Source organism: Hypanus sabinus, chromosome 11 (assembly GCF_030144855.1).
Source record: "Hypanus sabinus isolate sHypSab1 chromosome 11, sHypSab1.hap1, whole genome shotgun sequence".
In the NCBI taxonomy this organism is placed as follows: domain Eukaryota; kingdom Metazoa; phylum Chordata; class Chondrichthyes; order Myliobatiformes; family Dasyatidae; genus Hypanus; species Hypanus sabinus.
Window position 1 is genome coordinate 1,067,165 of NC_082716.1, and position 23,045 is coordinate 1,090,209.

Sequence of the window (23,045 nt, forward strand, 5' to 3'; positions counted from 1 at the left end):
TTGGTTGGTGCATCTGTAACGAAACCCAATTTCCCTCGAGATCAATAAAGTATGTCTGTCTGTCTGTCTACATCAGACTTTACTTTCTCCCTATCAAATTTCAAGTTGAACTCAATCATATTGTGATCACTGGTTCCTAAGGGTTCTTTTACTTTAAGCTCCCTAATTGTCTCTAGTTCATTACATAACACCCAATCCAGAATAGCTGATCTCTAGTAGGCTCAACGACAAACTGCTCTAAAAAGCTATCTCTTATGCATTCAACAAACTCAGTCTCTTGAGATCCACTACCAACCTGATTTTCCCAATCAACTGCATGTTAAAATCTCCCATGACTACCATAATATTGCCCTTTTGACTTTGTTTTTCTATTTCCTGTTGTAACCTGTGGTCCACATCCCAGCTGCTTTTGGGAGGCCTGTATGTAATTGCCATTAGTGTCTTTTTTCCCGTGCACTTTCTTAATTCAACCCAGAAAGATTCAACATCTTTTAAATCTATGTCACATCTTTCTACAGATTTGATGCCATTTTTTTACCAGTAGAGTAACTCCACCCCCCTCTGCTTATGCCCCTATCCCTCCAATATAACATATTAACTTGGACATTCAGTTCCCAACTGCAACCATTCTTTAGCCACGATTCAGTGATGGCCACAACATCATACCTGACAGTCTGTAATAATGCAACAAGATCATCCACCTTATCCCTTATACTCCGCAAATTGAGATACAACACCTTAAGTACTGTATTTGTTATCCTCTTTGATTTTGCATCCCTCATGTATTGATACTCACCCTAATTCCAAGTGCTCCTGCAATGTTTTGTCACCCTGCAACCTTATCCTTCAATCTCTTTATGGAGGACAGCATGTGGTATAAATGTATCTCTCCAGCAGACTTCATCATGATCATCATGACTCCAGTATTTCTACTATTTTTTTTAATGTTTCTTAATTGTACATATGATTTTTTATGTTCTGTAGCTGAGCAGCAGTGAACTATCTGATTGGCCTGTCAGAGTTCTCTTTGGGAACTAGTTGACTTGATCAGCATTTCTGATCTGGCTATTGGTCACGATTGCACTTAATAAAACAAAACCCTGTTGGCTGCAACTATGTCCCATCATCTGTCTGACCTTCCTGGCCGAGTGACTGCACACTATCTTTACTTTTTTACCATCTGTCCTATTCCGAGTCCCATCACTCTGGTTCTCACCCCCTGCCAAATTAGTTTAAACCCTCCCCAACAGCTCTAACAAACCTGCCCACGAGAGTATTGATCCCCCTTGGGTTCAAGTGCAACCCATCACTTTTGAGCAGGTCATACCTAGCCCAGTAGAGATCCCAATGAGCCAAGAATCAGAGGCCTGCCTGCTGCACCAGCTTGTCAGCCACGCATTTATCTTCTAAATCATCCTGTTTCTACCCTCACAGGCAGCAATCAAGAAATTACTACCAGGAGGTCCTGCTTCTCAGCTTTCTACCTAGCTCTCTAAATTTTCTTTTCAGGACCTCTTTGCGTTTCGTTCCTTTGTCATTGGAACCAATACATACCAAGACATCTGGCTGCTCTCCCTCCCTTTCCAAAAGTCATAGAACGCTAAAGCACAGAAACAGTACATTCGGCCAAACTATTAATCTGCCTATTCCCATTGACAGGCACCAGCACCATAGCCATGCGTAACCCTCTTATCCATGTAGCTAACCAAACATCTCTTAAACCCCACATCCACCACTTGCACTGGCAGCTCGTTCCACACTCTCACCACCCTCTGAGTGAGGAAATACCCCCTTATGTTCCTCTTTAAACACTTTACTTTTCATTCTTAACCCATGACCTCCAGTTGCAATTCCACACAACAGTGCAAAAAACCTGCTTTTATGCACTTTCTATAGAAACATAGAAAACCTGCAGCACAATACAGGCCCTTCAGCCCACAAAGTTGTGCTGAACATATCCTTACCTTAGAAATTACTAGGCTTACTTATAGCCCTCTATTTTTCTAACTTCCATGTACCTATCCAGAACTATCTTAAAAGACCCTATTGTATCCACTTTCACCACCTTTGCCGGCAGCCCATTCCAAGCACTCACCACTCTCTGGGTAAAAAACTTACCCTTGACATCTCCTCTGTACCTGCTCTCCAGCACCTTAAACCCATGTCCTATTGTGGCAACCATTTCAGACCTGGGAAAAAGCCTCTGACTATCCACATGATCAATGCCTCTCATCATCTTATACACCTCTATCAGGTCACTTCTCATCCTCTGTTGCTCCAAGGAGAAAAAGCCGAGTTCACTTAACCTGTTCTCATAAGACATGCTCACCAATCCAGGCAACATCCTTGTAAATCTCCTCTGCACCCTTTCTATGGCTTCCACATCCTCCCTGTAGTGAGGCGACCAGAACTGAGTACAGTACTCCAAGTGGGGTCTGACCAGGGTCCTATATAGCTGCAACATTACCTCTCAGCTCCTAAATTCAATTCCATGATTGATAAAGGCCAACACACCGTATGTCTTCTTAACCATAGAGTCAACCTGCACAGCTGCTTTGAGCGTCCTATGGACTCGGACCCCAAGATCCCTCTGATCCTCCACACCACCAAGAATCTTACCATTAATACTATATTCTGTCATCATATTTGACCTACCAAAATGAACCACCTCACACTTATCTGGGCTGAAATCCATCTGCCACTTCTCAGCCCAGTTTTGCATCCTATCAATATCCCGCTGTAACCTCTGACAGCCCTCTGCACTATCCACAACACCCCAACCTTTGTGTCATCAGCAAACTTACTAACCCATCCCTCCACTTCCTTATCCATGTCATTTATAAAAATCATGAAGAGTAAACGTCCCAGAACAGATCCCGAGGCACTCCACTGGTGACCAACCTCCATGCAGAATATGACCCGTCAATAACCACTCTTTGCCTTCTGTGGACAAACCAGTTCTTTTTTTTTTTGTAATTTATTTTTTTATTGAAGTTCATCAAACAAACATTTCCTTAAGATGTATTTCAGACATTGTACATATATATCATATAATCATATATATTACAAATCTCCACAAAGTATTTATCTGGGGTATACACTGATAGAAAAGAGCGGAAAGAAAAAACAAGCAAAAGGAAAAAACTATGTACAAGCAGGGAATGATTTCTGGATCCAAAAAGCAATGTCCCCTTGGATCCAATGCCTCCTCACTTTCTCAATAAGCCTGGCATGGGGTACCTTGTCAAATGCCTTGCTGAAATCCATATACACTATATCTACTGCTCTTCCTTCATCGATGTGTTTAGTCACATCCTCAAACAATTCAATCAGGCTCGTAAGGCACGACCTGTCCTTGACAAAGCCATGCTGACTGTTCCTAATCATATTCTACCTCTATATACATATATACTTGTATCAAATCTCAATGTTCCAAGGAATGAAGTCCTAACCTATTCATATAACCATATAATAATTACAGCACGGAAACAGGCCATCTCGGCCCTTCTAGTCCGTGCCGACACTTACACTCACCCAGTCCCACTGGCCTGCACTCAGCCCATAACACTCCATTCCTTTCCTATCCATATACCTATCCAATTTTACTTTAAATGACAATACCGAACCTGTCTCTACCAGTTCTACTGGAAGCTCATTCCACACAGCTACCACTCCCTGAGTAAAGAAATTCCCCCTCGTGTTACCCCTAAGTTTTTGCCCCCTAACTCTTAAATCATGTCCTCTTGTTTGAATCTCCCCTACTCTCAATGGAAAAAGCCTATCCACATCAACTCGATCTATCCCCCTCATTATTTTAAATACCTCTATCAAGTCCCCCCTCAACCTTCTACACTCCAATGAATAGAGACCTAACTTGTTCAACCTTTCCCTGTAACTTAGGTGCTGAAACCCAGGTAACATCCTAGTAAATCTTCCCTGTACTCTCTCTATTTTGTTGACATCTTTCCTATAATTTGGTGACCAGAACTGTACACAATACTCCAAATTCAGCCTTACCAATGCCTTGTACGATTTTAACATTACATCCCAACTCCTATACTCAATGCTCTGATTTATAAAGACAGCATACCAAAAGCTTTCTTCACCACCCTACCCACATGAGATTCCACCTTCAGGGAACAATGCACCATTATTCCTAGATCACTCTGTTCTACTGCATTCTTCAATGCCCTACCATTTACCATGTATGTCCTATTTGGATTATTCCTACCAAAATGTAGCACCTCACACTTATCAGCATTAAACTCCATCTGTCATCATTCAGCCCACTCTTCTGACTGGCCTAAATCTCTCTGCAAGCTTTGAAAACCTACTTCAGCCTTTCTTTATTACTCAGGTTTGCAAGTCCTGACAACATTCTTGAAAACTTTTTCTGCATTCTCTCAACCAGTTACGATAGGGTTTTTCAGTGGATCTTTTAAGATACTTTTGGACAGGTACAAGGAGCTTAGAAAAATAGAGGGCTATGGGTACCCCTATTAATTTCTAAGGTAGGGACATGTTAGGCACAACTTTGTGGGCCGAAGAGCCTGTATTGTGCTGCAAGTTTTCTTTGTTTCTATGTTTATTATTTGTATTTTTCCTGTAGGTAGGTAACTAAAACTGGACACAAAATTCTAAATTAGGCCTCTCCAATATTTTATACAATTGTCACATAATATCCCAACTCTTGTTCTCAGTGCACTTATTTATGAAGGCCAATGTGTCAAAAGCTTCCTTTAGACACTATTTATTTGTGAAGTCACTTTCCAGAAATTATGGATCTGTATTCCTAAATCCCTTTGTTCTATCACACTCTCAGTACCCTACCACACACTGTGTAAGGCCTATCCTGGTTAGTGTTCCCAAAGTACAACACTTTACCCTTATCTACATTAAAATCCACCTGCTATTTTTGATCCAGTTTACCACATTATCATCTGGTTTGTTGATATAGATGAGAAACAGTGGACCCAGCAACAATCCCTGTGGCACTCTAGTAGTCAGGCCTCCAGTCAGAGATGCAACTATCTACAACCACTCTCTGTCTTTTTCTGTGAAGCCAATGTTTAAACCAATTTACTGCCTCATCTTGAATGCTAAGTGACTGAATCTTCTTGTCGAACATCTCATGATCTTGCTGTTGCTTTGCCTCCCTTCTGTGGACTCTGTTTCAGTCTCCCAAGTAGATATAGATGCAAATAAATCAATTTAAATTTCCCCCATTTCTTTTGGCTCCACACATAGATCATCACTCTGATCTTCCAGAGGATCGATTTTGTCCCTTGCTATTCTTTTTCCCTTAATATAGCTGAAGAAGCCCTTAGGATTCTCCTTCACCTTGTTTGCTAGATCATTCTCATGCCTTATTTTAGCTCTCCTGATTTCCATAAGATCATAAAATATAGAGTAGAAATGAGCCATTTGGCCCATCGAGTCTGCTCTGCCATTCAATCATGGCTGATATTTTCCCCCCATCTCAGCCCCACTCCCCAGCCTTCTCCCCGTAACATTTGATACCATGTCCAATCAAGAACCTATCAAGTTCTGCTTTAAATATATCCAACTACCAGGCCTCTACAGCTGCCTGTGGTAAGAAATTCCACAAATTCACCACCCTCTGGTTGAAGAAATTTCTTTTCATCCCTGTTTTAAAAGGGGACCCCTCTATCCTGAGGGTGTGCCCTCTTGTCCTAGACTCTCCCACCACGGGAAACAGCCTTTCCACATCTACTCTAGGCCTTTCAACATTTGAAAGGTTTCCTTATTAAGTGTTCTCTTGCATTTGTTATACTCCAATTGTATCTGGTTTAGCTTACTGTCTATATCTGCTATGCACCTCCTTCTTTCTCTTAACCAGGGCTCAATGTCATAGAACATAGAATAGTACAGCATAGTACAGACTCTTCGGCCCACAATGTTGTGCTGACCCTTAAACCCTGCCTCCCATATACCCCCCCCCACCTTAAATTCTTCCATATACCTGTCTAGTAGCCTCCTAAAAGTCACTAGTGTATCTGCCTCCACTACTGACTCAGGCAATGCATTCCATGCACCAACCACTCTCCGAGTAAAAAACTTTTCTCTAATATCCCCCTTGAACTTCCCACCCCTTACCTTAAAGCTATGTCCTCTTGTATTGAGCAGTGGTACCCTGGGGAAGAGGCACTGGCTGTCCACTCTATCTATTCCTCTTAATATCTTGTATACCTCTATCATGTCTCCTCTCATCCTCCTTCTCTTCAAAGAGTAAAGCCCTAGCTCCCTTAATCTTTGATCATAACGCATACTCTCTAAACCAGGAGGCATCCTGGTAAATCTCCTCTGTACCCTTTCCAATGCTTCCACATCCTTCCTACAGTGAGGCGACCAGAACTGGACACAGTACTCCAAGTGTAACCTAACCACACTTCGACAGGAACAATCAAATTTTGTACGCTCAAAGTTTCTCTTTTGAATGCCTCCCACTTACCAATTACACCTTTGCCAGCAATCAACTTGTCCCAATACACACTTGCCAGTAACTTACTAATAAAAATTGGCCTTTCTCCAACTTAGACTCTCAACCCAAGGACCAGAACTATCTTTTTCCATAATTACCTTGAAGCTAATTCAACAGTTGCATTTAACATCAGAGAATGTGTTCAATATACAGCTTGACATTCCTGTTCTTTGCAGACATCTACAAAACCTGAAGAATTCCCCAAGAATGAGTGACAGTAAAAATGTTAAAACCCCAAAGGCTTCCTACTCCCACAATCAACAGAAAAATAATGACTTCCCCCTCTCCACTTACTTCAGCAAGAAAAGCCTCAGCATCCTCCACCCACCATGAAGTAATTTCAAAGCCCCCAAGAAAGACCACGATCTGCAGTGCAATAAAAATGAATCGCTCACTCAACAATTCAACATACAACAGGCTCTCTTTCTCCCTAATATAGGGACAGAGGTGTCATCCTTTCACTGTGGGAGGGGAGACATATACAAAATAATTCACTGATTTATGGTGATAAAGTTTCGGAATCCTGAAGGCCCACTTGTCTTCTAGGCTGTGTCCTAGGGGTATCGAAAAACATGAACAAGTCCCACTTCCACGAAGAGCTTAGTGTGAGTGTTGTTCTTGGTCAGGGTCTTCGACAGAACACCATCCACCTTGAAAAGGAAAAAGAGAGGCATTAAAGATAGAAATACTGTGTCCGGTGCTCCCGGTGTGGTCTTTTATATATTGGTGAGACCCGACGCAGACTGGGAGACTGTTTCGCTGAACACCTACGCTCTGTCCGCCAGAGAAAGCAGGATCTCCCAGTGGCCACACATTTTAATTCCACGTCCCATTCCCATTGTGATATGTCTATCCATGGCCTCCTCGACTGTCAAGATGAAGCCACACTCAGGTTGGAGGAAAAACACCTTATATTCCGTCTGGATAGCCTCCAACCGGATGGCATGAACATTGACCTCTAACTTCCGTTAATGCCCCTCCCCTTCTTACCCCATCCCTGATATATTTAGTTGTTTTTTTTTCTCTCTCTGCCCATCACTCTGCCTTTTCTCCATCTCCCTCTGGTGCTCCCCTCCCCCTTTCTTTCCCCCTAGGCCTCCCGTCCCATGATCCTTTCCCTTCTCCAGCTCTGTATCACTTTTGCCAATCACCTGTCTGGCTCTCAGCCTCACCCCACCCCCTCCGGTCTTCTCCTATCATCTCGCATTTTCCCCTCCCTCTCCTACTTTCAAATCTCTTACTATCTTTCCTTTCAGTTAGTCCTGACGAAGGGTCTCAGCCCGAAACGTCGACAGCGCTTCTCCTTATAGATGCTGCCTGGCCTGCTGTGTTCCACCAGCATTTTGTGTGTGTTTCTTGAATTTCCAGCATCTGCAGATTTCCTCGTGTTTGCCTTTCAAAGATAGAAATTAAGCTGTTTTTGCAGTTGAGCTTGAAGAAGTCGTTGTTGTGCACTATCGTAGCTCCGCCCACTAATGGCGTTATGATCACCAGGTACTAAGTGTTCTCCTACAGATAGTGCTCTGTCTCATTCCCTTATAGGAGATCTAGGATCACACTCTCATTGGGACTTCTATGTACTGACCTGGATGACAATGTAGATGGGTGGGTTAGTTAGTTTGCAGATGATACTAAAATTGGTGGAGTTGTGGATACTGTAGAAGATTGGCAAACAATACAGATCATTGGAGATATGGGCAGAGAAATGGCAGATGGAGCTTAACCCAGTGAAATGTGAGGCATTGAATCACAGTAGGGCAAGATCCTTGCGTGTTGCTCAGTGGAGAGCTTTTGGGATCCAAGTTCATAGCTCCTTGAAAGTGGCTACAGAGATCAGTAAAGTGGTTAAGAAGGCTTATGGAAGGCTTTGCATTTATTAGTCAAGCCATTGAGTTCAAAGGTTATGAGGTTATGTTGCAATTTAGAAAAACTAGTTAGACTACATAAAACTAGAAGACATAAGAGCAGAAGTAGGCCATTATGCCTACCGAACCTGCTTTGCCACTCAATCATGGGCTGATCCAATTCTTCCAACTCCCCTGCCTTCTCCCCATACCCTTTAATGCCCTGGCTAATCAAGAACCTATCTATCTCTGCCTTAAATGCACCCAATGACTTGGCCTCCACAACCGCTTGTGGCAAGAAATACCACAGATTTACCACCCTCTGACTAAAGTAATTTGTCCGCATCTCTGTTCTAAATGGACGGCCTTCAATCCTGAAATTGTGCTCTCTTGTCCTGGACTCCCCTACCATAGGAAATAACTTTGCCATATCTAATCTGTTCAGGCTTTTTAACATCTGGAATGTTTCTATGAGATACCCCCTCATTCTCCCACACTCCAGGGAATACAGCTCAAGAGCTGCCAGATGTTCCTCATACAGTAACTGGAAAAATGCATACAATTCTGGTTGCCTAATACAGGAAGGATATTGAGGCTTTGAAGAGAGTGCATAAGAGGTTTACCAGGATGCTGCCTGGTTTAGAGGGTATGTGTTACCAAGAGAGTCTGGATAAACTTGGGTTGTTTTCTCTGGAGTGCCTGAGACTGACAGAGATTTACAGGATTATGAGAGGCATAGAGAGAGTGGACTGAGAGTATCTGTTTCCCAGCATTGAAATGTCTAATACCAGAGGGCATGTATTGAAAGTGACGGGGTAGGTTCAAGGGGGATGTAAGGTATAAGTTTTTTACTCAGAGAATCATGGATGCTCAGAATGTGCTGCCTGGTCTGGTGGTAGAGGCAAAGACATTAGAGGTTTTCAAGAGATGTTTGGATCGGCAGATGGATGTGAGGAAGATGGCAGGATATGTAGGTAGGAGGGACTAGTATTCAGCTGTTTTGATTTGTTTTTTGTGATTTGTTAGTTCAGCACAACATTGTGGGCCAAGTGGCCAGTTAATGTGTTGTAATGTTCTATTCTATTCTAAACAATCTTCAATCATCACCTTATGCTTCCTCTCTCTAAGCCAATATTGAATCCGCCTAACTCACTGTTCCTGGATTCTGTGGTACATAACCTTTCCATTTTCACTTGTCTGAGTGGAATTCCATCTGCCATTCCCTGTCTCCATTTCCCAGTTGATCTAGATCCTGTTGCAACCTCAAACAAGCTTTACCACCTCCCTACACCAACAATGTTGGTGTGATCTGCAGCCTTATTGATTACACCATCTACTTTCTCATCTAAGAGAAAGAGTGCAGAGCAGATTTACAAGGATGTTGCCTGGATTGGAGGGTGTACCTTATGAGAATAGGGTGAGTGAACTTGGCCTTTTCTCCTTGGAGCGACAGAGAGCAAGGGGTGCCTGTAGAGGTGTAGAAGATGATGAGAGGCATTGATGATGTGGATAGCCAGAGGCTTTTTCCTAGGGCTGAAATGGCTAACATGAGGGGGCATAGTTTTAAGGTGCTTGGAAGTAGGTACAGAGGGGATGTCAGGATAAGTTTTTCACACAGAGAGTGGTGAGTGCATGGAGTGCACTGTCGGTGACGGTGGTGGAAGCTGATACAATAGGGTTTTTTTAAGAGGCTCTTAAATAGGTACCTAGAGCTTAGAAAAATAGAGGGCTATGCAGTAGGGAAATTCTAGGCAGTTTCTAGATCAGGTTACATGTTTGGCACAACCTTGTGGGCCAAGAGGTCTGTAATGTGCTGTAGATTTCTACATTCTAAATTGTTAATGTACGTGACAAAAGAACAGGAGACCCAATATCGATCCCTATGGCACACACCACTGGTCACAGGCCTTTGGTCTGAGAAACAACCTTACGTCCTCCTCTGACTCCATTCACCAAACAGACTTTGGATTTCATTGGCTAGCTCACTTTGATCCTATGTGATCCAACCTTGCTGGGAGAATGATACTGGGAAAGAAAAGGTTAACATATAAGAACTATATGATGGCTCTGGGCATGTACTTACCAGAGTTTGGAAGAATGAGGAGTGATCTCTCTGAAACCTATTGAGTATTGTAAGGTCTGGATAGAGTAGATGTGAAGAGGATGTTCCTATAGTGGGAGAGTCTAGGATTCAAAATTCAAGTTTATTTATCACAAGTACATTGAAACATCTAGTGAAATTCATCACTCCCATTAACAACACAGCCGAGGGTGTGCTGTGGGTGGGCCGCAAGTGCTGACACATACTCTGGCATTAACATTGCATGTCCAGTATGCCTGACAGAACACAACAGATAAACAAGCCCTGTGTGTGTGTGTGTCTCTCTCTCTCTCTCTCTCTCTCTCTCCCTCTCTCCCTCTCCCTCTCCCTCTCCCTCTCCCTCTCCCTCTCCCTCTCCCTCTCCCTCGCCCTCTCCCTCTCCCTCTCCCTCTCCCTCTCCCTCTCCCCCTCCCCCTCCCCCTCCCTCTCCCTCTCCCCCTCTCCCCCCTCCCTCTCCCTCTCCCTCTCCCTCTCCCTCCCCTCTCCCCCTCTCCCCCTCTCCCCCTCTCCCCCTCTCCCTCTCCCTCTCCCTCTCCCCCTCCCCCTCCCCCTCCCCCTCCCCCTCCCCCTCCCCCTCCCTCTCCCTCTCCCTCCCCCCTCTCCCTCTCCCCCTCTCCCCCTCTCCCCCTCTCCCCCTCTCCCCCTCTCCCCCTCTCCCTCTCCCTCTCCCTCTCCCTCTCCCCCTCCCCCTCCCCCTCCCCCTCCCCCTCCCCCTCCCCCTCCCCCTCCCCCTCCCCCTCCCTCTCCCTCTCCCTCTCCCTCTCCCTCTCCCTCTCCCTCTCCCTCTCTCTCTCCCCCCCCCCATACACAATCCTTCAAGGATGGAGTCTTATCATTAACAGAGGGGACTGTGGACTCCAAGTTGGGAATCCCTGCTGTAAATCTTTCCTATCCAAATGTTTTTGAAATTTCTCAATGGTTGCCTTAACCACTTCTTCTAGCAGTTCATTCCGTACACTCATCCCACTTTGCGTGAAAGCATTGTCCCTCAGTTCCTGTTTCAATCTTTCCCCTACCACCTTTTACCTATTACTTCTACTGTTAGACCACCAACCCTGGAGTGAAAAAGAACACTGAGTCCTTCCAACTTACCAACACCCCACATGATTTACAAACCTCTATGTGGTGACCCTCAGCCTTCTCCACTACAGGGAAAACAGTCCTACTTTATCCTGTCTCTCTTTATAACTCAAATCCTCAATCTTGGCAACATCCTTGTAAATCTTTCCTGCACCCCTTCCAAAAGCTGGTGAACTGCACACAGCTCTCCAAAAGTGTGATGATCGGAGAAATCTGTTGTTCATCTTAAATTCTAGATACAGCCAGTGGTCAATAGGGCCTGTTCCACAAATTGTCAACGCGGGTCCAGTCAGAGCGTCTGTGATGGGGCGGTCTGCAGTGGGTTGTGTTTGCCTATATCCTCCATTTGCCTAGAACTGGCAATGAACTGTGTTTGCCCATATCAGGCAGGCAACTGTGTTTTCCTGTATCCCGTGTTTGCCTGTATTGTGACTCTTGCCTCTTTATTGACAGATCGCCATGAGAGGTCCGGCTGGTCCGATGGGACTGACGGGAAGGTCGGGACCAGTGGTGAGTTTTGAGAACACTCCATTTCTTGGCAGAGGGGAGGACACAGGAGGTCACAGTTCATCCCCAACCACTCCTCCCATCCCCAGTTCACCACCCTCTCCTCCCATCATCACCCACTCCTCCCATCCCCAGTTCACCACCCACTCCTCCCATCATCACCCACTCCTCCCATCCCCAGTTCACCAATCACACCTCCCATCTCCATCCATACTACCCATCTCCACCCACAACTCCCATCACCACCCACTCCTCCCATCTCCACCCACTCCTCCCATCCCCAGTTCACCAATCACACCTCCCATCTCCACCCACGCCTCTCATCATCACCCACTCCTCCCATCCCCAGTTCACCACCCTCTCCTCCCATCATCACCCACTCCTCCCATCCCCAGTTCACCACCCACTCCTCCCATCATCACCCACTCCTCCCATCCCCAGTTCACCAATCACACCTCCCATCTCCATCCATACTACCCATCTCCACCCACAACTCCCATCACCACCCACTCCTCCCATCTCCACCCACTCCTCCCATCCCCAGTTCACCAATCACACCTCCCATCTCCACCCACGCCTCTCATCATCACCCACTCCTCCCATCCCCAGTTCACCACCCTCTCCTCCCATCATCACCCACTCCTCCCATCCCCAGTTCACCAATCACACCTCCCATCTCCATCCATACTACCCATCTCCACCCACAACTCCCATCACCACCCACTCCTCCCATCTCCACCCACTCCTCCCATCCCCAGTTCACCAATCACACCTCCCATCTCCACCCACGCCTCTCATCATCACCCACTCCTCCCATCCCCAGTTCACCACCCTCTCCTCCCATCATCACCCACTCCTCCCATCCCCAGTTCACCACCCACTCCTCCCATCATCACCCACACCACCCACCTCCACCCACTCCTCCAATCCCCAGTTCACCAATCACACCACCCATCTCCACCCATACTACCCATCTCCACCCACAACACCCATCACCACCCACTCCTCCCATCTCCACCCACACCACCCACTACCATCCACAACTCCCATCACCACCCACACCACCCACCTCCACCCACTCCTCCCATCCCCAGTTCACCAATCACGCCTCCCATCTCCACCTGCACCACACGTCACCACCCACTCCTCCCATCACCAACTACTCCTCCCATCACCACCCACACCACCCATCACAACCCACTCCTCTCATCACCACCCACTCCTCCCATCTCCACCCACACCACCCATCTCCACCCACTCCTCCCATCTCCACCCACTCCTCCCATCACCACCCACACCTCCCACACCACCCATCTCCACCCACTCCTCCCATCACCACCCACTCCTCCCATCTCCACCCACACCTCCCATCACCACCCACACCTCCCATCACCACCCACTCCACCCATCATCACCCACACTTCCCATCATCACCACCCACCTCCCATCATCACTACCCACACCTCCCATCATCACCACCCACTCCTCCCATCACTACCCACACTTCCCATCATCACCACCCACTCCTCCCATCATCACCACCCACACCTCCCATCATCACCACCCACACCTCCCATCACTACCCACACTTCCCATCATCACCACCCACACTTCCCATCATCACCACCCACACCTCCCACCATCACCACCCACACCTCCCATCATCACCACCCACTCCTCCCATCACCACCCACACCTCCCATCATCACCACCCACTCCTCCCATCACTACCCACACTTCCCATCATCACCACCCACTCCTCCCATCATCACCACCCACACCTCCCATCATCACCACCCACACCTCCCATCACTACCCACACTTCCCATCATCACCACCCACACTTCCCATCATCACCACCCACACCTCCCATCACCACCCACTCCTCCCATCACCACCCACTCCTCTCATCACTACCCGCACCACCCATCACCACCCACTCCTCTCATCACTACCCACACCTCCCACCACCACCCACTCCTCCCATCTCCACCCACACCACCCATCTCCACACACTCCTCCCATCATCACCACCCACACCTCCCAACATCACCACCCACTCCTCCCATCATCACCACCCACTCTTCCCATCACTACCCACACTTCCCATCATCACCATCCACTCCTCCCATCATCACCACCCACACCTCCCATCATCACCACCCACACCTCCCAACATCTCCACACACTCCTCCCATCATCTCCACACACACCTCCCATCATCACCACCCACTCCTCCCTTCACCTCCCACTCCTCCCATCACCTCCCACTCCTCCCATCACCACCCACACCTCCCATTACCACCTACACCTCCCACCATTACCCACACCACCCATCTCCACCCACTCCTCCCATCATCATCACCCACTCCTCCCATCATCACCACCCACACCTCCCATCATCACCACCCACACTTCCCAACATCACCACCCACTCCTCCCATCACCACCCGCGCTTCCCACCATCACCACCCACTCCTCCCATCATCACCACCCACTCTTCCCATCATCACTACCCACACCTCCCACCATCACCACCCACTCCTCCCATCACTACCCACACTTCCCATCATCACCACCCACACCTCCCATCATCATCACCCACTCCTCCCATCATCACCACCCACACTTCCCATCATCACCACCCACACCTCCCATCATCATCACCCATTCCTCCCATCATCACCACCCACACCTCCCATCATCACCACCCACTCCTCCCATCACTACCCACACTTCCCATCATCACCACCCACTCCTCCCATCATCACCACCCACTCTTCCCATCATCACTACCCACACCTCCCACCATCACCACCCACTCCTCCCATCACTACCCACACTTCCCATCATCACCACCCACACCTCCCATCATCATCACCCACTCCTCCCATCATCACCACCCACACTTCCCATCATCACCACCCACTCCTCCCATCATCATCACCCACACCTCCCATCATCACCACCCACACCTCCCATCACCACCCACACCTCCCATCATCACCACCCACACCTCCCATCATCACCACCCACACTTCCCATCATCATCACCCACACCTCCCATCACCACCCACAGCTCCCATCACCACCCACACTTCCCATCATCACCACCCACACCTCCCATCATCATCACCCACACCTCCCATCATCACTACCCACACCTCCCATCATCATCACCCACTCCTCCCATCATCACCACCCACACCTCCCATCATCACCACCCACACCTCCCAACATCACCACCCACTCCTCCCATCATCACCACCCACTCCTCCCATCATCACCACCCACTCCTCCCATCATCACTACCCACACCTCCCATCATAACCACCCACTCCTCCTATCACCACCCACTCTTCCCATCACCACCCACACCTCCCATCATCACCACCCACTCCTTCCATCACCACCCACACCTCCCACCATCACCACCCACTCCTCCCATCATCATCACCCACTCCTCCCATCATCACTTCCCACACCTCCCATCATCACCACCCTCTCCTCCCATCACTACCCACACTTCCCATCATCGCCACCCACTCCTCCCATCATCACCACCCACTCCTCCCATCATCACTACCCACACCACCCATCATCACCACCCACTCCTCCCATCATCACCACCCACACCTCCCATCACCACCCACACCTCCCACCATCGCCACCCGCTCCTCCTATCACTACCCACACTTCCCATCATCACCACCCACACCTCCCATCATCACCACCCACACCTCCCATCATCATCACCCACTCCTCCCATCATCACCACCCACACTTCCCATCATCACCACCCACACCTCCCATCATCATCACCCATTCCTCCCATCATCACCACCCACACCTCCCATCATCACCACCCACTCCTCCCATCACTACCCACACTTCCCATCATCACCACCCACTCCTCCCATCATCACCACCCACTCTTCCCATCATCACTACCCACACCTCCCACCATCACCACCCACTCCTCCCATCACTACCCACACTTCCCATCATCACCACCCACACCTCCCATCATCATCACCCACTCCTCCCATCATCACCACCCACACTTCCCATCATCACCACCCACTCCTCCCATCATCATCACCCACACCTCCCATCATCACCACCCACACCTCCCATCACCACCCACACCTCCCATCATCACCACCCACACCTCCCATCATCACCACCCACACTTCCCATCATCATCACCCACACCTCCCATCACCACCCACAGCTCCCATCACCACCCACACTTCCCATCATCACCACCCACACTTCCCATCATCACCACCCACACCTCCCATCATCATCACCCACACCTCCCATCATCACTACCCACACCTCCCATCATCATCACCCACTCCTCCCATCATCACTACCCACACCTCCCATCATCATCACCCACTCCTCCCATCATCACCACCCACTCCTCCCATCATCACCACCCACACCTCCCATCATCACCACCCACACCTCCCAACATCACCACCCACTCCTCCCATCATCACCACCCACTCCTCCCATCATCACCACCCACTCCTCCCATCATCACTACCCACACCTCCCATCATAACCACCCACTCCTCCTATCACCACCCACTCTTCCCATCACCACCCACACCTCCCATCATCACCACCCACTCCTTCCATCACCACCCACACCTCCCACCATCACCACCCACTCCTCCCATCATCATCACCCACTCCTCCCATCATCACTTCCCACACCTCCCATCATCACCACCCTCTCCTCCCATCACTACCCACACTTCCCATCATCGCCACCCACTCCTCCCATCATCACCACCCACTCCTCCCATCATCACTACCCACACCACCCATCATCACCACCCACTCCTCCCATCATCACCACCCACACCTCCCATCACCACCCACACCTCCCACCATCGCCACCCGCTCCTCCTATCACTACCCACACTTCCCATCATCACCACCCACACCTCCCATCATCATCACCCCATCCTCCCATCATCACCACCCACACTTCCCATCATCACCACCCACACTTCCCATCATCACCACCCACACCTCCCATCATCATCACCCACACCTCCCATCATCACCACCCACACCTCCCATCACCACCCACACCTCCCATCATCACCACCCACACCTCCCGTCATCACCACCCACACTTCCCATCATCATCACCCACACCTCCCATCACCACCCACAGCTCCCATCACCACCCACACTTCCCATCATCACCACCCACACCTCCCATCATCATCACCCACACCTCCCATCATCACTACCCACACCTCCCATCATCATCACCCACTCCTCCCATCATCACTACCCACACCTCCCATCATCATCACCCACACTTCCCATCATCACCACCCACACCTCCCATCATCATCACCCACACCTCCCATCATCACCACCCACACCTCCCATCACCACCCACACCTCCCATCATCACCACCCACACCTCCCGTCATCACCACCCACACTTCCCATCATCATCACCCACACCTCCCATCACCACCCACAGCTCCCATCACCACCCACACTTCCCATCATCACCACCCACACCTCCCATCATCATCACCCACACCTCCCATCATCACTACCCACACCTCCCATCATCATCACCCACTCCTCCCATCATCACTACCCACACCTCCCATCATCATCACCCACTCCTCCCATCATCACCACCCACTCCTCCCATCATCACCACCCACACCTCCCATCATCACCACCCACTCCTCCCATCACCACCCACACCTCCCATCATCACCACCCACACCTCCCAACATCACCACCCACTCCTTCCATCACCACCCACACCTCCCATCATCACCACCCACACCTCCCAACATCACCACCCACTCCTCCCATCATCACCACCCACACCTCCCATCATAACCACCCACTCCTCCTATCACCACCCACTCTTCCCATCACCACCCACACCTCCCATCATCACCACCCACTCCTTCCATCACCACCCACACCTCCCACCATCACCACCCACTCCTCCCATCATCATCACCCACTCCTCCCATCATCACTTCCCACACCTCCCATCATCACCACCCTCTCCTCCCATCACTACCCACACTTCCCATCATCGCCACCCACTCCTCCCATCATCACCACCCACTCCTCCCATCATCACTACCCACTCCTCCCATCATCACCACCCACTCCTCCCATCATCACTACCCACACCACCCATCATCACCACCCACTCCTCCCATCATCACCACCCACACCTCCCATCACCACCCACACCTCCCACCATCGCCACCCGCTCCTCCTATCACTACCCACACTTCCCATCATCACCACCCACTCCTCCCATCATCACCACCCACTCCTCCCATCACTACCCACACCTCCCACTACCAGCCATACCTCCCATCATCACCCAGTCCTCCTATCATCACACACACCTCCCATTATCCAATCCATGCGCTCCATTAATGTTGAATCCCTGGGGATTTGGAGTTTTTGACACATTTTCTACCCTCAAGGGGGCATTAAGTGTCAGAAGTTAATGTGCTTCCTCCCTACTAGCACAGTCTGGAATAATGGACATTTGACCCATCTCACTGCCATACTCGTTGATTTCTCTCACTCTCTCGTTGCTTAGGGAATTCCTGGCAGTCCAGGATTGAAGGGTGATACTGGCGACGCTGGTCCTCAGGTAAGCCAAATTTATCCATCTTTCATCTCTCTCTAACTTTGTCCCTTTCCCCCTCTGTCCCTGTTCCCATCTCCTCCTCCCTCTCCCCCTCCATCACCACTCCCCCTCCCCTCCCCTTTCCCCTTCCCCCTTCCTCTCTTTAACTTTCATTCTCTCTCTTTCCCTCTCTTTCGTTCATTCTCTTTCTTTCTCTCTGTATCTGTCCCTCTCACCCCATTTGTCCATCTCTTTCATGCTATGATTCTCTCAATGGCGTGTTGGACATACTGTGTGGATAAGAGATGGCAAAAATAGAAGAATGGGAGAGATGTTGGGGAATGGTTTTGAGGGAAATGGGAGACACAGTAGGGTGAAATGGGGAATAATGAGAAAAGGTTTGAGAGGAATGGTATAGATGCTGGGTAGATGGAATTTAGAGGAAAGGTGGAGATGGATGGTAGGAAGATGGGGTTTGAAAAGAATAAGGAGGTGGCAGGAAAAGCGGGGTTGAGGAATGGGAGCAAATGCGAGGACACGGGGTTGAGAGGAATGTGGGGTGATAGTGAGGAGATGGAGTTTGTGAGGAATGGGAGAGGTGGGCTTAAAAATAATTGGGGGAGATGGTGTGATGATGAGGTTGAGAGGAATGGGGGAATGGTGGACAGATGAGGTTGAAAGTAATTGGAGGAGATGAAGGAGAGATGGTTTGAGAGGAATGGGGATATGGTGTAGAGACTGCAAATGGGAGGAATGGGGAAATGGCAGGTCACAGGCTTCAAAGGAATTGGGGAAATACTGAGAAGACAGGGTTTGAGAGGAATGGTAGAAATGGTGGGGAGGTGGGGATTCAAAGGAAAGGTGGAGATGGGTTAAAGATGATTGGGCAGATGGTGGGAAGATGGGGTTTGAACAGAATGGGAAGATGGTAGGGAAACAAGGTTTGAGAGAAATGAAAGTGTTGGTGGGATGATGGTGGCTCAGAGGAATGGAGGAGATGGTGGGGAGATGGAGGTTGAGAGGAAAGGAGGAGATGTTGGAGAGCAGTGGGGAAAATGGTGGGTAGAGGGGGTTTGAGAAGAAAGGGGGTGATGGTAGGGAGATGAGAGTTGAGTGGAATGGGGCAAATGGTGAGGAGTCGGGATTTGAATGGGGGTGATAGTGGGGAGATGGAGTTGTAAGCAATTTGGGTAGATTGTCGGATTATGTGGTTGAGGGTAAAGGGGAGATAATGGGAAGATTAGGTTGAAAGTAATTGGGAGAGATGGAGTTAAGAGGAATGGGGAGATGGTTGGGGGACTGGGGTTGAGAGGAATGGAGGAGATGGTTGGGGGACTGGGTTTGAGAGGAATGGGGGAGATGGATTTCAGAAGAAGGGTTGAGATGGGGTTAGAGATGAATGAGGCAGATGGTGGGAATATGGGATTGAAATGAATAAGAAGATGGCAGGGAGACAGGGTTGAGAGGAATGGGGTGATGGTGGGGGATTGTTTTGAGAGGAATGGGGTAGATGGTGGGGAATCTGGGGTTGAGGGGGATGAGGAGATGGTGTGGAGATGGGGTTTAAGACGGATGGTGGTTTGCACTTGAATCCTAGGGGAACCAATAACCTGGCAGGGAGATTTACTAAGGCTACTGGGGAGACTTTAAACTAGAATGGTTGGTGGGTGGGAATCAAATTGAAGAGACTAGGAGAGAAGAGGTTAGTTCACAATTAGAGAAAGCTTGTAGACAGTGTGTGAGGGAGGATAGGCAGGTGATAGAGAAGGGGAGCACTCAGACCAAAGATGTAGGGGAGAAGAAAGAAAAAGAAGATAGTAAAATTGTTTGCCATGTTAGGGATAAACAGAGTGTAAGAGGTGGAGAATTTCTTAAATGCATTTATTTTGATGCTAGGAGCATTGTAAGAAAGGTGGATGAGCTTAAAGCATGGATTGATACCTGGAAATATGATGGTGTAGCTCTTAGTGAAACATGGTTGCAGGAGGGATGTGAATGGCAACTAATTATTCTTGGATTTCGTTGCTTCAGATATGATGGAATCGGAGGGGCAAGAGGGGGAGGTGTTGCATTTCTTGTCAGAGAAAATATTATAGGGGTGCTTTGGCAGGATAGATTAGAGGGGTAATCTAGGAAGGCTACTTGGGTGGAATTGAGGAATGGGAAAGGTACAGTAACACATAGGGGTGTATTATAGACCACCTAATGGGGAGCGAGAACTGGAGGAGCAAATTTGTAAGGAGATAGCAGATATTTGTAGTAAGCACAAGGTTGTGATTGTGGGAGATTTTAATTTTCCACAAAAAAGGGCTGGATGGTTTGGAGTTTGTAAATTGTGTGCAGGATAGTTTTTTGCAGCAATACATAGAGGTACCAACTAGAGAAGGGGCATTGTTGGATCTCCTGTTAGGGAATGTATAGGTCAGGTGACGGAGGTATGTGTTGGGGAGCACTTCGGGTCCAGTGATCACAATGCCATTAGTTTCAATATAATTATGGAGAAGGGTAGGACTGGACCCAGGGTTGAGATTTTTGATTGGAGAAAGGCTAACTTTGAGGAGATGCAAAAGGATTTAGAAGGAATGGATTGGGACAATTTGTTTTATGGGAAATATGTAATAGAGAAATGGAGATCATTTAAAAGTGAAACTTTGAGGGTATAGAATCTTTATGTTCCTGTTAGGTTGAAAGGAAAGGTTAAAAGTTTGAGAGAGCCATGGTTTTCAAGGGATATTGGAAACCTGATTCGGAAAAAGAGGGAGATCTATAATAAATATAGGCAGCATGGAGTAAATGAGGAGCTCGAGGAATATAAAGAATGTAAAAAGAATCTTAAGAACAATTAGAAAAGCTAAAAGAAGATATAGGTTTGATTTGGCAAGTAAGGTGAAAATAAATGCAAAGGGTTTCTACAGTTATATTAACAGCAAAAGGATAGTGAGGGATAAAATTGGTCCCTTAGAGAATCAGAGTGGACAGCTATATGCAGAGCCAAAAGAGATGGGGGAGATTTTGAAGAATTGCTTTTCTTCGGTATTCACTAAGGAGAAGGATATTGAATTGTGTAAGGTAAGGGAAACAAGGAGGGTAGTTATGGAAACTATGATGATTAAAGACGAGGAAGTACTGGTGCTTTTAAAGAATATAAAAATGGATAAGTCTCCAGATCCTGACAGGATTTTCCCTAGGACCGTGAGGGAAGTTAGTGTAGAAATAGCAGGGGCTCTGACAGAAATATTTCAAATGTCATTAGAAACGGGAAGGATTGGCGTATTGTTCATGTGGTTCCATTGTTTAAAAAGGGTTCTAAGAGTAAACCTAGCAATGATAGGCCTGTCAGTTTGACGTCAGTGGTGGGTAAATTAATAGAAGGTATTCTTAGAGATGGAATATATAAGTATCTGGATAGACAGGGTCTGATTAGGAATAGTCAGCATGGATTTGTGCGTGGAAAGACAGGTTTGACAAATCTTACTGAATTTTTTGAAGAGGTTACGAGGAAAGTTGACGAGGGTAAGGCAGTGGATGTTGTCTACATGGACTTCAGTAAGGCCTTTGACAAGGTTCTGCACGGAAGGTTAGTTAGGAAGGTTCAACCGTTAGGTATTAATATTGAAGTAGTAAAATGGATTCAACAGTAGCTGGATGGGAGATGCCAGAGAGTAGTGGTGGATAACTGTTTGTCAGGTTGGAGGCCGGTGACTAGTGGTGTGCCTTAGGGATCTGTACTGGGTCCAGTGTTGTTTGTCATATACATTAATGATCTGGATGATGGGGTGGTAAATTGGATTAGTAAGTATGCAGATGATACTACGATAGGTAACATTGTGGATAATGAAGTTGGTTCTCAAAGCTTGCAGAGAGATTTAGGCCAGTTAGAAGAGTGGGCTGAAAGATGGCAGATGGAGTTTAATGCTGATAAGTGTGAGGTGCTACATTTTGGTAGGACTAATCAAAATAGGACATCATGGTAAATGGTAGGGCATTGAGGAATGCAATAGAGCACAGCGATCTAGGAATAATGGTGCATAGTTCCCTGAAGGTGGAATCTCATGTGGATAGGGTGGTGAAGAAAGCTTTTGTTATGCTGATCCTTATCAATCAGAGCATTGAGTTTAGGGGTTGGGATGTAATGTTAAAATTGTACAAGGCATTGATGAAGCCAGATTTGGAGTATTGTGTACAGTTCTGGTCTCCAAATTATAGGAAAGAAGTCAACAAAATAGAGAGACTACAGAGGAGATTTGCTAGAATGTTACCTGGGTTTCAGCACCTCAGTTACAGAGAAAGGTTGAACAGGTTAGGTCTTTATTCTTTGGAGCATAGAACTTTGAGGGGTGACTTGATAGAGGTATT

At 48.0% G+C, this 23,045-nt stretch overlaps 1 protein-coding gene across 1 annotated transcript in view; it reads left to right on the forward strand.

Moving 5' to 3' along the window:
• Positions 1-23,045, forward strand: part of LOC132402321 (collagen alpha-1(XI) chain-like) — a 404,241-nt gene that overhangs the window by 167,206 nt on the left and 213,990 nt on the right. The window contains exons 15-16 of the mRNA XM_059985200.1: positions 11,981-12,037; positions 18,660-18,713. Coding sequence (XP_059841183.1) covers positions 11,981-12,037; positions 18,660-18,713 — 111 coding nt within the window. The remainder of the gene's footprint in view (positions 1-11,980; positions 12,038-18,659; positions 18,714-23,045) is intronic.